General features: G+C 42.8%; 1 protein-coding gene across 1 annotated transcript in view; it reads right to left on the bottom strand.

The window, feature by feature from the left end:
* Window positions 1-17,747, bottom strand: part of RFX7 (regulatory factor X7) — a 123,115-nt gene that overhangs the window by 35,637 nt on the left and 69,731 nt on the right. The window contains exons 3-4 of the mRNA XM_089782008.1: window positions 11,436-11,518; window positions 8,519-8,641 (exon numbers count right to left, since the gene is read on the bottom strand). Of these exons, the coding sequence (XP_089638134.1) occupies window positions 8,519-8,641; window positions 11,436-11,518 (206 nt within the window). The remainder of the gene's footprint in view (window positions 1-8,518; window positions 8,642-11,435; window positions 11,519-17,747) is intronic.

The raw sequence follows: 17,747 nt of genomic DNA, 5'->3' as shown, positions 1-17,747 counted from the left end.
TAGTCGACTATCTGATAAGCAAATACTTGTTTGTGACCTTTCTGAACTACTATTTTACAATATTTAAAATTACAGACAGAGCATTGCATGGCATTTGCGATAGGGATGTTAAATACGGTTAACTGAATAGTCGAGTAGCCTCACAAATTCTTATCAGTTAGTCGATTATTCTATAGTTCCTGGGGGTAGGGCTGGCAACCAGTGTGCTCCAGCCTCACTCCTGCCACTCCACGCTGGAGTTTAAAAACCACCTCCCCTTGCAGACTTCTGATAAAGAGGCAGCAGCGCAGCGTGGTAGCAGCCCCTGTCTAGGGAGAGTCCAGACCAATTACAAGCCAGGAGTGAGCCAGGCTGCTGGCCAGCCTGCTAAAAAAATTACTGGCAAGGGGGAGGGAGGTGGGCGGAGGGAAATGCATGTAGTCTATAGCATTAACCTATAAGCTTTTGCTTATCGGTTTATTGGCTATACTATTACATCCCTAATTTGCGACCTTCTTCCTAGCTCAGCTTGGAAGAGCCTCACCCGTCTGCAATTTCATGCTGACTTAGTGCTATGCACCAAATACTGTTTTTTAGCGGCTCCCCTCTCTGCTTGTTGCCCTCTTGGCATGTTAGTGAACTTTGATATGCCCAGAAGCTTTTGTGCTTCCATGAAGGACAGGTTGAGTTAAAGCAGATGGGCATGGAAGGTGTCAAATCAGAGATGGCAAAGATATTGGCACAAACTTTCCTTTGCAAAAGGCCCCCCCTCATCCCCAAACTATGCACAATGCCTTAATCTTCACCAGCAGGGGAGTAAATTCTAACATGCTGCAGCTGCTGCACACTAACTGGTTCATCTGGACCCTGTTGTAGCGCACTAAAAGTTCCCTAGTGTGCATTAATTCAATACTGCGTGAAATGGGACTACACTAGAGAACTTTAGTGCATGCTAGCAGAGCCCACATAGCTCTGTTAGTGTGGGACATATTAGGGACCATTAGAATTTAGATTAATCAGGTAGGGTATGTCTACACTACCCCGCTAGTTCGAACTAGCGGGGTAATGTATGCATACCGCACTTGCTAATGAAGCCCGGGATTTGAATTTCCCGGGCTTCATTAGCATAAGCGGGGAGCCGCCATTTTTAAATCCCCGCTGCTTCGAACCCCGTGTAGCGCGGCTACACGGGGCTCGAACTAGGTAGTTCGGACTAGGGTCCTATTCCGAACTACCGGTACTCCTCGTGAAACGAGGTGTACCGGTAGTTCGGAATAGGCACCCTAGTCCGAACTACCTAGTTCGAGCCCCGTGTAGCCGCGCTACACGGGGTTCGAAGCAGCGGGGATTTAAAAATGGCGGCTCCCCGCTTATGCTAATGAAGCCCGGGAAATTCAAATCCCGGGCTTCATTAGCAAGTGCGGTATGCATACATTACCCTCCTAGTTCGAACTAGGAGGGTAGTGTAGACATACCCCCATGGACTAAGGCACCATGTTGACATGTCCTCAGAGTAAAGCACTTTTTCTGTGAGGCACAAAATAGAATTACTTGGAACATAAAACACATGACAGAAATAAGGTCACAAGACTTCACAGGAAAGGCTGCATATAAATATAGGTCCAAATTGTTTCAGTTTTAGAGGACTGACCTATATATACTTTTGAACTATATTTTTCTTTCCTTGAAAGAAAAGTACCATAATTTCTTGGCTACTGCTAACACCATGCATATGTTGTCTGGTATCTAAAATGTTGTCTGCTCTTTCACTGCTTCACCTAGTCTCCAGCACCTTCTGGGATGAGATGATTTAACCTCCAACTAGGTCATTTAACATTTCATCCCTTACAAGGTCCAAAATAAACAGTAAGAAATATAAAATCTTCCCGGTCCTCTTGGAGGACCAAATATGCAACAATCTTCCACAGTTTCTGGCCCAGCTGGCCTTCTCTTCCATAGTAAGAGCTCAAAATCTACTCTCCTTCTCTTCCTGATCTAAATAAACACATGCAGTGGTTCTCCCATTACAACAGGTAATGTCCCATTCAGGTACTCTCACCTTCTCACCAATGCTGGAGATGAGCCACATCTATTTTTTTATCCTCCCCCTCCCCCCCGTCTTTCTTTGTCTCTTCAGCATGTGAGGAAGTGCGTTGTAGCTCACAAAAGCTTATGCTCTAATACACTAATAAATTTGTTAGTCTTTAAACTGCCACCGGACTCCTCTTTGTTTATGCTGGAACAAACTAATATGGTTACCTCTCTGAAATCTGTTTTTAGCTACTCCCCTAGCGTGGCACCTGCTAAAGTGTCATGTTGACCAGGCCCCCAGCAGCCCATTAACCCTTTCCTGACGTGTGTGGGGTCTGTACACCACATCAGAGAAAGCACTGCTGAAAATATTAACAGCCAAAACTACTGTGTGCATGAAGCAAAGAAAATGTATAACACATTTACCAATCACATCAATTTAGCTGAGTTTTCCTCACTCATTCTCTTCCGTGCTATTTCCTGAATCTTCCTTTTCTAAGTCATTGCATGACATCTTTAAAAATTTACAGCACACTATCTCCAGATCAAATGTTTGTCCTTATAAACAGTGAAACAGTGATTAATAAACTACAGAATGAAGGTGGGATCTCAAGAACTTCTGATCAATTTCACCAACTCTATCAGACACTCATATGAACAATTATCTCCATTATTTCTAATAGTTGAATGATCTGATACACTTCTCTCAGATCATTGCAGTGGTAAAAAGACAACCGTAACAAAAGTCCTTACAGCAGATCTCAGATAAAGGTAGAAATCAGTGCAGCAACATCTTTAATTTTCTTCAGCTGATAAAAAAATCAAGAAGATTATCTTCTGCGTAGCTGTGACTTTGCTCATTAAGCCCTTGGTCAGGCAGATGGGAATCTTGCATGAGCAACAGCTGCAGGATTGCATTCCATGCACTAAATTCATCTAGGGTCTATACTGGTTTCTGATGGCATGGGCCCAGGTAGAAAATCCTTACTGCTGGGGAGAAGTTGCACAACACCCTCCCCCTCCCCCCCTTTTGCTGGACTGATGTTTCAAACAGAATGCTGAGGGAATCTAATATGGGATGTATTTATTCTGGGCATCCCCAGTGTATACCATGCAAGGTTCCCTGTAAGCTGTGCGCCTGTGTAGTTCTTTTCTGAACCCCGCACAGAGGTTCAGAGATCCCTGTGCAGACAGGGAGCTCAGCTGATCGGCTGTGGAAAGGGGGACACGGCATTCGCCCTCTCGGAGAAGCAGATGCAGCAGCTACTGCTGCCTGCTATCAATGGAGAAGCTGGCTCCAGCCTCTAATCCAGGGCTAGGCAAAAGATGATCTGCGGGCCGGATCCGGCTGCGAGAGCCTCAGCAGGCTCCTTGCTGAGAGCCTGGAGGGAGGGGAAACAGGCTTCACATGCTGCCCCTATCCCCCTGACTCCCAGTGGCCGGTTTCAGTCAATAGCAGCTGCCTGTTTGCAGGACAGGCAGCATATGAAGTGCCCCCCCCTCTTCCCTCATTCCCAGGGCTCATAGCAGTTCAGAGTAATATATATGGCTCCTGCAACTCCTCTGAACACATACTTGGGCTGGAAGGCAGGGACTCTCGCTAAGGAACCAGCTGGGCTGCTGCCTTGGAGCCAGGTAAGGTCTCCCACCCAGAGCCTCTCTCTGGAACCCCAGCGCCTTCCTCCCCCCCAACCCACTTCCCTCCTACCTCATGTAACCCAAACTTTCTGTGCCCATGCTCTAGCCCCATACATCTTCCCAGACACTGCATCCTACACCCCTCCTCAGTTCACAAGTCCCTCTGGGTATGTCTACACTTTATTTATTCCGAATAAATCCGAACTATCTAGTTCATGCCGCGTGTAGCCACGGGCACGGAGTCCGCACTAGCGGACATTTAAAAATGGCGGCGCCCGGCAACATGCAAATGAAGCCCGGGAAATTCAAATCCCGGGCTTCATTTGCAAGTTCGTATGACTACATTAACCACCCTAGTTCGAACTAGCGTGGTAGTGTAGACATATCCTCTCAGACCTTGCACCCAGTGTTCCCTCTAAGCTGTGCAGTAGCACAGCTTCACAGGTAATTAATTAGCCCTGCCCAGTCAGAGGTTCAGGGCTCTATGCATTGAGCTCACTGCCTGGGCAGAACTGATTAATTACCTGTGCTAACGCACAGCTTAGAGGGAACTTTGCTTGCACCCCAATCTGCTATCCCTGGTCACAGCCCAAATCCCTGCACCCCATCCTGCACTCCTGTCCCAGGTCACAACTCCCTCCTCACCCCAGTCTGTTGCCCCAGGTCACAATCCCCTATTTCACCCAAACTCCCTCCCAGATCCCACAACCCAATCCCTTACCCCAAGCTCCTTTCTGTACCCAACCTGCATAACGGACCCTTGCATCTCCTCCATTAATATACCGGAAGAGTGCAGCCCTCAATCACTTACCAAATTCTTGGTAGTGGCTCCCCCAAGAAAAAAATATTGCCCACCCCTGTGTTAATGGCTTACGGTAAGATTCTTTTAACAGAATTTTTTGAGTGTTGCAGCTATCTAAAACTCTGATCTCAATGATTTTTTAAAATCCTGTGCTACTAATTAATACATGGTAAACTATATTGCATTAAGGCCAAATCTTTGCCACCTGATAGAATTCTGGCTCTTATGAGTCAGAAGCAGCAAGTACTAGGTGTGATGCTGGCTATTTTGTAGGATGAAACCCTATTTGCAAGATCTTTGAAACATGCATCTGTATGTTTGAAAGGATGATGACACATGTACTCCAAGGTCTCAGAGGGGTAGCCATGTTAGTCTGTAACTAAAAAAACTTTAAAAAACAACAATGGTCCTGTAGTACCTTAAGCTAACAAAAATATATAAATAGTATCATGAGCTTTCGTGGGCACAACCCACTTCTTCTGCCAAGGGTACTGTTAATTTTCTTCTGATCTGATTTCATATTAAATAATCATGAACATTTCTCCTTATTAATTATCCCTTGTTTTAATATATTTTCTTCAACACCTATGGACTATTTAAATATATATACTTAGATCTGCAGGTTTGGTTGTACTGGTGGGTGCACATCCACACACTACCTCAGTACTGGTGGCGCACATAAGAAAATTCAGCCGCCCAAAGATGGAAAATCTTAGAGGGAACACTGACACCATGCAGTCCCCAGCACATTTTAAAGCCCAATTGGCATGAACTTTAAGGGAGGCTTACAGAGAAAAACATCACCTGCCTTCCGTCCCTAGTGTTAAAGCCTCCTGGGGCACAAGGAGCCTTACTCATGATATTAGTGCAAACTGCCCTTTCTAATGCCAGCGAGAATGGATCTGTATCAGTGAACCACCTCATATTAGGAATTAAACTGCAAGTTCTTCTCCTTCCTGGCCTGCTTCTATTTTACCTTGCTATTTAATTTTCATTTACTTAACCACTATAAGGGCAAGGTGAGTGTGGTCACTTTTATCTAATCACAAAATTCAAATCTCTTCCTAGACACTCATCTCAAATCCATAAAGTAGGAAGAATTAGTGTACAGATAAAAGTGCCCTGAAATTTGAAGAAGGCAGTAACATAAGTAAAATTTTTCTATGCTGGTTTTGAGTAGATTCTGTGCTTCTGCCCTTAACATTTTCACCACTTGGAATCTGATCTAAAAGTGTTTAAAATCACCAAATCAAATCTGAAGCTGAAATTCAGTATTTCTCAAAGACACAAAGAAGAATTTCTGACTAACACTTACAGCACAAATTTAAGTGTTTGTTTCATGGTGCAAGTCTTCAAAAGTCTTATAGCCTTTGGTGGACATATGACCCATCCATATTTTATAGTATTAATACAGTTTTATATTTGTGTGTATAAAGTGCTCGTTGTAAACCTCAAACAACATCTGTTTTCTCAGTTGGAGGATGGAAATAATAGCTCACAAATGACAAACAAAAGTAGGTATGAGATGTCTTAATCCCCCAAAGTTGGGAAAAATGTTTTGTCTTAGAAGTAAATCTACTATTTATATGCCATTTCCCACCATCTCCTGTCCTCCTTTTGATGCACAGGGTAACTTATAAAAATATTCCTGGAAGCGACATGTTTTTAAAAGAGAACAGATGCTTTAAAAGGAGAACAGATTACAAATATTTGATATTTTACCAGATATTTTCTCACCATCTTTATTTTGAAGGGGAAAAAAAAACAATATACAAAGGCTTGATGTAACTACACAGGAAATCTGTCCAAGTTTCACACTACACAATCTGTAGATGATGATTTTTCTGGGCATCTGCAGCTTGGCACAGCATGGAAGCCAAGCAGATTTGTTGCTGAACCAGGCCATAAATTATTTAATAAGAAATATTTTTAAGAATAAAGCTTACATTTTTCTCTTGTGCAGCAGCTGCTGATGCCTTTGTTGCTGTGTGTATGTGTAACTGACTTCTCCGGGATTGGTTAGTTCAACATATTTGCACTATTGGTTAGGTTTCTAGCCTACATCACAATTCGAGTTGATGGTGAGATTTCAGAATTAGGTGTGTGCATGTTCCAGGCAAGCTAAAGCCACCACATTTCAACTCAACTGGAGTAAACAACTCTTCCAGAGTTAAGTAAAGGGATGTACATACACACTGAAGAGGAAATCTGGCCATAGCACAGTGCATCTTCTGTGAGCTGAGCATATGCAGCACCTTGCAGTTTTCTGTAATCATCTGGAGGTTAAACTGTTAAAACCAGATCATAATTCTTTATTTAAATTCATATTCAGGTAATTGGGCCATGATTTCTTGCTTTGATTAGAATTTGGTTTTAAATACATTCAGAGCCAGTGGCTCTGGCTGCTCCCTTTTTCGAGTGCTAATCTCTTTTTTAGCTATATGGTAGCTTTGAGAGCTAACCGAACAACAACTTGTGTTTGCTGGTTACCAATTTAATGACCACTGGGGATGTGAGTGTGTACCTGTGAATTTAGTTAACCAATGAGCGTGGGGGTTCATTGGTTAATGTGCATGATTACATGCAGTCTCTCCCTCCCCCTCTGCATTGCTGCCTCTGTATCCAAAGCAGCAGCACAGGCAGTGGGGGGTAGCCATTAGCCTCCCTGTGAGCACTGGCTCTTGCTCCCTCCTCACACTGCTGCCTCTGTACCAGAGGCAGCAATGTGAGGCAATGGGCCACCTCTGTGTGTAAACGTGTAACCGCTGAATTTTTCAGCAGTTACATGATTATCTAAATAAATACATTTTAACTTCCCTAATAACCACTATGGCATACTGCAACCCATCAGAAACAGGCTTACTGCATGAAGGCTCATTTGCTGTCACAGGTACAATATTTTGTGTTTTATTCCAGTCATTTAGTGGACTAAATCCAGTAGGATCAGTTCAGCCTTTCATTTTATTGATGTATATGAAGTGACTTTTACACAGACAACTTTGTGTACTGTGGCTTTTTGGATGACAAATCTTATCCAATGCATTGTCTGGGCATTATGATCTCTTGGCACTCTGAATCTGCTTTACACTCCTATCTGTTTGACCAAAACTTCTCAGTTAGCCACACTATGCAATGTATTAGGAACTGGTTAGTTGCCACCATGTTGCACATAAGAAATCACTGCATTTCAGAGGTAATATATGTGCACAGTTTGCAAAAAGACATTTGGACAATTATTGCATGAAAGGGGCAATATAAATTTATTGCAAGATATTATTAGTGTTCTGTACACAAATATTCTTTTCCCACTATAATATGACACGCTTATTTTTTTAAAAAATTCTTAACTTTGGATTTATTTAAACTGCAGTTTAAAACTATAATCTGATTTTCTATCATTCAAATACTGAATATAATAGCAATTGCATCACTTTAGTTAGTTTATCTCCAGACATTATGTTAATCATGCATAGGGGCTGGTCCTCTATGAATTTATTATCAGGAATATGTATTAAGGCATTGAAACATACAAAACAGACAGAATAATGTAAGTCTGGTCCCATTTCTGAGTTAAGTAAACTCTGGTCACTAATTTTGACATGTTTTAATTAAATGTATTTACTGGCTCTACCTGAACCTAGGGGTAGAGTCTCAGAAAGCAGGGCCTTTTTGTGCATACTGCATTCTAATTTGAGCAAGTTTAATATTCAGTTAATTATTTATGCTTCATTTTATAAAAATATTAAACTTCCGCTAAGCCTGAAAAAGAGATTTTTCACTTCTTTATTGTTTCGCGCACATGGTGCAATCCTGGCTCTACCCAAGTCAATGGCAAAATTCCCACTGATTTCAATAGGCCAGGGATTTCATCCATAGTTCCTCCCATTTAAGCCTCATGGTCAGCATAAGTAATGCCAGATTTTAAGTTCTAATCCCCACCACATTTAACTGAACTATAGTCAAGGCAGTTCAAGCCTCTGCTTATGAAAGAAGGATTAAATATCTGTATACATTATTCTTTATACATTGCTACAACTAGATGTATGGATTCAATTTAGCAGTACTCACTTGTACTCATCATAAACTTCCTGTTTGGGAAGGGACGTCTCTGGGTGCTCCTCCAAGGTATTCCGGATCCAAGAAAATGCATGCATTTGCTGCGCACGGCTTGATGACATTGAGATCTGATCGCTAGTAAAAAAACAGAAATAGTTCTGGTGAAGAGAATGTACTATATAGCTCCATTTCAATTAGTAGTGCTAAGTGTTCAAATAGGCTAAAAAGATTCACACTGGAAGAAATCATGGACAAGTAGGAGTTCCTGTGCCAGCATTATTCTAGTTGTAATCAAGACATGAGAAGTAATTCTTCTGCGTTGATTAGGTCTCAATTGGAGTAACGTGTCCAGTTCTGGGCACTACATTTAAGGCAAAGATGTGGAGAAATTCGAGAAGGTCCAAAGAAGAGCAACAAAAATGATTAAAGGTCTAGAAAACATGTCCTATACAGAAGATTTAAAGAAATGAGATTTTTTAGTCTTGAAAAAGAAAACAGAGAGGGGACATGATAGCAGCTTAACCTAAAAGGGCATTACAGGAGGATAGAGAAAAATTATTCTCCTTAACATTTGATGTTAGGACAAGAAGCAATGGGCTTCAACTGAAGCAAGGGAAGTTTAGGTTGGACATTAGGAAAACATTTCTAAACATCAGAGTGGTTAAGCACTGAAATAAATTGCCTCGAGAGATTATGGAATCTCCATTTTAGGAGATATTTAAGAGCAGGTTAGCCAAACTTCTATCAGGGATGATTTGGTGCTTGGTCATGCCATGAAGGCAAGGGATTGGACTTGATGACCTCTCAAGGTCCCTTCCAGTACAATTCTTAAACCTCCCCAATGTCTCATCTATGAGTCGTTTTTGCCTGAATAACAGTTGGCATACACAAAACCAAAACATGTATGGATTTCTTTGTAAGGAATCATAAAGCATCTATTCATATATGTGTCCATACAACTCCAGCTTCACTTAGTTCTACAACCATGGACACTTCAATAGAGCGTAGGGGACGTGGGAGGGAGAAAGGGCCACTTCAGATAGGTCCAAGTACCATATCTTGTATGCTGTCCCAGCTACTGAATCTCTCCTCCACTCCCTGTACAATAGCTCCCTGATATCCTAACAGGGCATGGAGGGCTTCTTGTGGGACTGATCTTCCCAATGCACTCCCATCTTCTATGAGCATAAGGACTCCCATGCTTCTTTCCACTATATAACAAAGGGTCAGGATATGGCACATGATGAAAACAACACTAAGGAAAGGACCATTTACTGCATTCCTGAGACTTCAGTGTAGCCAAAGGCAAACTGATGGGAAAGTTGTATGCAGGGTAACCCATCAGTCAAGCAGAATGGAACCACTGACTATGAAAAACTATACAGGCAGTCCCCGACTTACGAACGGGGCTTTCTTGCCCCGGAGGTCGAGGTGGCGGATTGCTACCTGCAAGCTCCGGGGCGAGAAAGCCCCGTTCGTAAGCTGCTCCGGTGCCCCTGGTCTGCTGGAGACCGTCTCCAGCAGACCAGGGGCACCGGCCGGGTTCCCGCGCTTCTGAGGCTTTGCCAGAGCAAAGCCTCAGAAGCGCGGGAACCCGCCGCGGCTGCCGCTTCAGTTCCGGTGCCTGTGGTCTGCTGGGGACCGTCCCCAGCAGACCACAGGCACCGGGACTGAAGCGGCATCCACGGCGGGGTCCCGCGCCTCTGAGACTTTGCCAGAGCAAAGCCTCAGAGGCGCGGCACCCCGCTGCCGCTGCGGCTCTGCTCCCCGTGTCCCTGGTCTGCTGGGGGGGGGGGCACAGCTAGTGTGCCCCCCCCCCCAGCAGACCAGGCTTTTGTTTTGGACCCTGGGGCAGAGCAGCTGGGGCGCTGCCAATTGGTCCTGCAGTGCCGCTCTGGGCACTACTGGACCAACCCGGCAGCACCCCAGCTGCTCTGCCCCAGGTCCTGATTCAGCCGCTGCTGGTCAGTTTCAGCAACGGCTGAATCAGGACGCCTGGGGCAGAGCAGATGGGGTGCTGCTGGGTTGGTCCAGTAGTGCCGAGGAGCGGCGCTACTGGAGCAATCCAGCAGCACCCCAGCTGCTCTGCCCCAGGCGTCCCCAAGTCAGCTTCTGCTGAAACTGACCAGCGCTGACTACAGGAAGCCCGAGGCAGAGTTGCTCTGCCCCGGGCTTCCTGGAATCAGCTGCTGATCAGTTTCAGCAGCAGCTGACTTGGGGACGCCTGGGGTTCTTAAGTTTATTCTGTATGTAAGTCAGAACTGGCGGTCAGTTTCAGCAGCGGCTGAATCTGGACGCCAGTTCCGACTTACATACAGATTCAACTTAAGAACAAACCTACAGTCCCTATCTTGTACGTAACCCAGGGACTGCCTGTAGTACCTTCTAGATTCCCCTAATTGATACTTAGACTAATTGATACTTGTATGATCTTAACTGGGGACATATAGAATGAAGGATTTCATGTAGCCCATACTGTTTAAAAGGCTGTGGTCATCCCTCATGTATGATATGTGGAGTGATTTTAAAGATGGCAAGGACATAAATGAACAAATACTGCTATGAAGTAATAATTCTTTCCTATAATAGTATTTGAAGTCCTAAATACATAAGGACTTCCATTACATAAAACTTGAGGTTGCAGTCACACCTGGTCCATAACCAAAAGCACTCCCCTGTAAACATCCTATCATGCAAAGCTCATGTTGACAGATTAGTTATTATACATCAGGGTTCCCAGAGTTCAGATTTTCTTAAGAATTAGCTCGCTGAAAATATTAGGAAAGTAAAAGAAAAGGGAAAAAGAAAAAGGGAAAAGGAAAGGGAAAGGAAGTTACAGTTTCCAGAAACAGTAGATAAATGTGTGTTTGATGGAGGGAAAAAAACCTCATAGCAACTATATCAAAATTAATATTAAATATCTACACACCTTTTCTCTCCATTGCTAGGACCCGAAGGCAGCTGAAGGTAGAGGTAGAGTTTCTCTAGATCTGTAAACTTCTCAACTTCTTGCTAGAAGGTTTTTTTAAAAAGTACATGTTAAATGAATAGCATGATGGGTTGTAAAAAAGCCCAAATACACATTTTAAAAATGATTCCAAATAAAACAAGCAACATTTGGCATCGTGAAAGGATTAGATTGCAAGCTCTTTGGGGCAGGGACCACGCTTTTGTTCTGTGTTTGTACAACAGGATCCTGGTCCACTACTGGCACACCTAGAAGCATTACAGTAAGACAAACAGTAATGAATATTAATAATGATCACCACTTAAAAAGAGGACACTGGAATATTTGCCCGTCTTTCACTATAAAGGAAAAATTTAATTTTGCTAACCAGAAACAAATTTCCCAGTCACTCCCCCCCCCCAAAAGATGTAATGTAAAGAAGTTTAATTGAGAGCCTTCATTATGATATTCTAATCTTGGAGGGCCACATCAACACCAAAGCATCAGATGACGACTCTTCTGCAATAAAGCATGATTGTTGGACTGATTCATACAACTGCATCAATGGTCAAACAGAAGGCCCTAAAGAAGGCTTTTTGAATGTTGAGTTTCTGTATTAATTGTAAGTGGCTATCACATACTGATGGTCAGATTCTCAGCTGCTGTACATCAATGTACCTCCACTGACTTTAAAAGAACTATGCCTGTTCTTATAAGCTGAGGATCTGGCCCAGAGCCTTTAAACAAGTGGTTCTCAACCTATTTAGCACAGTGGGCCACGCATGCAGCTCTCTGTGTGTGTTATGCAGGCTACAACCACACAATCAATATACCTATCTGTATGGTCTTGAAGATGTCACATGGACCACAGGTATGTGCTAACTGGGCCATAGTTTGAGAACCACTGCTTTAATCAAGGAAAGTGGTGAAAAACAAAACAAACACAGTATAGCCGCTCCCCGAGTTGCGAACAAGTTACGGAACGACACTTGGTCCGTAACTCGAAGTGTTCGTAACTCGGATCCCATAGAGTTACATGGTGACAGCGCTGTTCATAAGCGCGGATCGCCGTTTGTAACTCGGATCCGCATTTACAACTGCTTTGGTCATAAGTGCGGATGGTTGTAAGTAGAGGTGGTTGTAACTCCAGGAGCGGCTGTAAACATGTGCACCCCAGCAGCAGGAGCAAAATGCTGTGTTATCTTGAAGGAACTAGACTTTTGGTGATTCCAGGGTGACTAACTGGACCCAAAAATATTAAGACAGTCAATTGTGGTAATGTGGGTGACGTGCCAGCATAGGGAACAGAGTAATAAACCAGACTTCCCACAACAAGGAACAAATAATTTCCTTCAGGAAGGTACCAGAGATAAGGTGAACTTATTTAGTTCTGGGGAAGTTCTGGAATTGTTGCATTTGGAGCCATAGTAAAATTGCAGAATTTCCCCAGGACTGGTTATTTACATTATAATATTTACATAAAAATTCACACTTCAATCATTTGTATTAGCACTAATTTGAGAAAACTATTGAAGTAAAACTAGTACATGCATAAGCAATCCTGAGCCAATACAGTAATTATTTTTAAAACGAAACAATGGCACCCCGAATGTGGTTAATTCGTCTCTCCTGGATTATTACTTTCTTTTTAAAATAGTTCAACTAAAAGAGAAAATCAAAGCATCTGCTTATTGTGCAGTCTAAGAGTGAATGAAACCAAAGAAGAAAGAAAGTAATCAGAACTTTAATTTTGAAGCAGGATGTCCCCTAATTCAGCTGAGGCTGAGCAGTGTCTTGTCAGGTGGCTAAGAGGTCAAAGAGGACGGGGGGAGTATTGTAAAGTTAATATCTATTTTCTTTTTAATCAGTGTATAACCAGCAGCATCACAGTATAAAACAAAACAAACAATCCTGAGAATGATACAAACAACATAAGCAAAGTCTCTTGAGAGGAGTGAGACACTAAGAAATGAGAAAATATATTCCGAGGAAAGAAAGAACTAGACAAAAATTTGTCTGGGGGAGGTGAGACCAGAGAATCAAAAACCTTTGTAATCCTAAATGGCTAAGACTGGCAAAGACCACAGTAAGGGGAAAAAGAGAGAGCCAAGAGACACAACAGTAACATGCTGGGCACAACCCTTTCAGATTAGCCTCTTTTATAAACTGCAGAAAATCACAAAATCTGGTATTTTTACTGACACTAAACCCTGAAAGTTGCTGAATTAATACATTCTGTATGACTTTTACTGCAGCTCATTCAAAGGCTGTGGTACTTTTAAATTGCCTTCTTTACGGACAGGTCTCATTTATTTTTCAATACATACCGTGGGGTTTCTCTCTGCCCCATGTTCTCCCACCACTGTGGAAGCATGAGGAAAAACAAATGATTATCATTACTTCTGCTTTACACTTGGGGTTAGGGCAGCACTTTGCAAACTGTGGTCCTGATCCTATTTTAATGGGGTCACCACGAGGGTTGATGTTAGACTTGCTTTGGCCCAGGTATGATGCCAAAGCCCTGAGCCTCACTGCCAAAAAGCCTCATCTCTGGGTGGCAGAGCTCAGGTTATAGCTCTCTCTCTATCTGGGGAAGTCCTTGGGCTTTGATTCCCCTCCTCCTCTTTTGTCTCACCACCACTCCAGTTGGCTCAGGCTTTGTCCCCTACTCCAGGGGTTGTGGAATAATTTAGTAATTTTTGTCATTAGAAGGGGGCCATGGTGAGAATCGCTAGCTTAGGCTGAGCAGGTGGTGCTTCAATAATAGCAGGGTCCCTTTCTCGGAAAGCAGGGAGCAAACTAAAAAGTGACTGCAAAATGTAAAAGGCAGCTGGTCAAGAAGGAGCCAGGGAAAACCTCATCCCACCACGAAGAAAAAGAAAAGAGACTCTCTCCACCATCAACCCAGAATAGAGCTCTCTCATCTCCAAACACTGTCCACTGCAAACTCCTCCATTATATTTTTAATAAGATTTTAGAAAGAAAAACAAATGCAAATATGGTAATTTATGCAGAAAAGACCCCAGTTTCTGCTAGGGATATAAACAGGTAACCCATTACCAGTAAGCATCACCCGATAAGGTAACCGGTTAACTGGTGCAAAGCCCACCCTGGCGGGAGCAGTTCCCCCACCAACAGCGTGGTGGGCCCAGCTAGGCTGGAGAAGCCCCCTGCCCACAGCACGGTGTAGTGGCCCTGCCTGTCCCATGCTGTTCCAGCTAAGCTGGGCACACTACACTGCAGGTGAGGGGCTGCTCCAGCAGTCCCCCACTTGCAGCACAACATGACAGGCTGGTTAGCCAGTTGAAAACATCGTTTAATGGATTAACAATTTAATTTGAATTTTACATCCCTAGTTTCTGCATATGATAAATGTGCCATCTTGAGACGTAAGCAGAAAATGTTACAAGACTTGAAAAAAAGCCAATTGTTCAGCTGGAAGAAAGAGAACTACAACATGAAACTGCCTATGGTGAAATGACCACTTTGGGGTTACAGCTGCTTGTAATTTAAGAGGTCACAGGCCAATACCCAGAAAGGGCATGCTGGAAAAATAGCTCCTACAACAGAGAAGCCATACAATAAGAATTATGTCTCTGCCTAGACTTACTAAGAAAAGAGCTCCGGTAACGAGACAGAAGATGGCTTCTGTGTTAGGGTCTAGAAAGTTTCTTCCTGGATAAGTGGAAAGTGGTAGAAATGGTCTGAGGTAAATAGGATGAAGTTTAATAAGGACAAATGCAAAGTACTCCACTTAGGAAGGAACAATCCGTTTCACACATACAGAATGGGAAGCGATTGTCTAGGAAGGAATACTGCAAAAAGAGATCTAGGGGGTCATTGTGGACCACAAACTAAATATGAGTCAACAGTGTGATGCTATTGCAAAAAAAGCAAACACGATTCTGGGATGCATTAACAGGTGTGTTGTGAGCAAGACACAAGAAGTGATTTTCTGCACTGATTAGGCCTCAATTGGAGTATTGTGTCCATTTCTGGGCACCACAGTTCAAGAAAAATGTGGAGAAATAAGAGAAGGGCCAGAGAAGAGCAATAAAAATTATTAAAGGTCTAGAAAACATGACCTAGGAGGGAAGACTAAAACAAGTGGGTTTGTTTAATTTAGAAAAGAGAAGACTGAGAGGAGTCATGGTAGCTGATTTCAAGAATCTGAAAGGATGTTAGAAGGAGGGAGAAAAATTGCTCTCCTTGACCTCTGATGACAGGACAAGAAGCAATGGGCTTAAGTTGCAGCAAGAAAGGTTTAGGTTGGACATCAGGAAAAACTTCCTAACTGGCAGGGTGGTTACATTGGAATAAATTGCATAGAGAGGTTGTGGAATCTCCATCATTAGAGATTTTTAAGAGCAAGTTAGATAGATATCTATCAGGGATGATCTAGATTAGAGGTAGGGAACTTCAAACTCAGGGGCCGAATGCAGCCACTGCCTTGCCTGGATCTGGCCCCCAAGGCTCAGGGCTCTGCCCTCCAGTACTGGGGAGCTTGAAATGGTGCTCCAGCTTCCCTCCACAGGGTTGGAGCACACAAAGTCTACTAGCCTGGGCCTCCTTAGGCTCTGGTGTACTAGGGAATGTGGGGAGTCTTTCTCCTTCTCAGTTGGGGGCCACATTAGTGAGTGTTTGTTTTGCGGTTTTTGCTTCTCACTTGTGTGCGACCCCTGACTGATTTTTCTGTGGGTCAGCAGCCCCCAACCCAAAAAAGGTTTCCAACCTCTGATCTAGATAGTGCTTGGTCCTGCCGTGAGGGCAGGGGACTGGACTTGATGACCTTTCGAAGTCTCTTCCAGTTCTAGTGTTCTGTGATTGAGAAGCAAAGTTATGTCTGGCAAACAAATTCAATGGGAGGGTCCAAAACGTATTTGCATAGAGTCAGCCACCCTGATACGTTCCTGGGTGGAGCTGTGTCTTTCTCCTTCAATTTTAGACAGGTCCAGAACTGCACTCTCCTTGGACCATGTTTTCTTCTGTTGTTCCAACAGCCACTGGAGTCTTTGGCAAAAGTCAATTACTATTTCTAAGGAGCCAAAAGATGAGATACAAACCAGTGAATGACAAGGGTGCAATTCCTTTAAGGGTTTTTAGTGAAGTACAGAGTAGCAAAGCTTGAGTGATTTCATGTTGAGATATCTGGAGGCAGAATCATAGCCCATTTTTCCCTGTGTGTTTTTGGTGAGGGATGGGGTGAGGGATTTGAGCACCGCAGTAGGTTTTCTGGGATGCTTTATACTTTCTACTCTTTACATTTGCTGAAATGTTTTCTAATAACTTTGGTCCAGAATGGGTTCTTCTCAAATCCAGAAAAAAGATATATGCTACCAGCAGGTCACCATAGTGATCCAGCTGATTTTGGTTTAAAAGTTTTTTAATTAAAAGAACATAGCTCCCAAACTATAGCTGGTAAACTGTCATGAAACTTGCATATAATGGCAGATTTGATTTAAAACTTGTCAGATGTTATTAGAATATCTGTTCATTCACGACTGATTGACTACAGAGTTTGCTCTTCTATGCTGATCATTCAATCTTAGCCAAGTTCAGTCCATGGCACAGTGGTTCCATCTGATTTATAATCCTGCTCTTTAGTAACACAACCATGTTCTCCTAAATTTGCAGTGGGGATTGGGGAAGGAAGGATTACTAATAATGAAACGTTCATTCAAATAGCAGTGAATATTTTAAAAATAGCTGTTTTTAAAAATAACTAACTGCAAGTAAACAAAACTGACATGCTGTGTCTGAGGATGGAAAAGTCTATTGTATAAACCACATTTCAGATGCTATGTAACTAACACTAACCATGAAAAATTCATGCAGGAATGAAAATGCCTTGCATTACATCGGTAAAACACAGAACTTACCATGGTTATAGGAAGAGCTTTGTGTTAGCATTGCAACATTGCAATTTTTTACTCTTCCTACCAGTTTTCACACCTCCTATGATTCAACAAAAAAGTGTGAGGTGTCTAAAATGTGGGGAAACACACCTGACATTATCAGTCTAGTTTTCCTTCTCTTAAAGTCCTCTCTGGAACTGTGAAAGTTCATATAACATGGGGTAAAATTATTCCTTTTTTTCTCAAAAGTATTACATCAATGCTCTAACACTCAGATAACTCTTGCAGAAAACATCAAGGATACTAAAAAATTAAAAGCAAAATATATGCGCAAACTGCAGAATAGTTCTATGCCTACAGATTTTTCCCTTGCTCACTTTTTCCTGGTTCTTTAACTTCTTTTGTAAAATTATCTGACCAGAAAAGACTCAAATATGAA

This window comes from Pelodiscus sinensis, chromosome 14, assembly GCF_052426305.1.
Source record: "Pelodiscus sinensis isolate ZL-2025 chromosome 14, ASM5242630v1, whole genome shotgun sequence".
In the NCBI taxonomy this organism is placed as follows: Eukaryota; Metazoa; Chordata; order Testudines; family Trionychidae; genus Pelodiscus; species Pelodiscus sinensis.
This window is presented reverse-complemented; position numbering and strand designations above follow the sequence as displayed.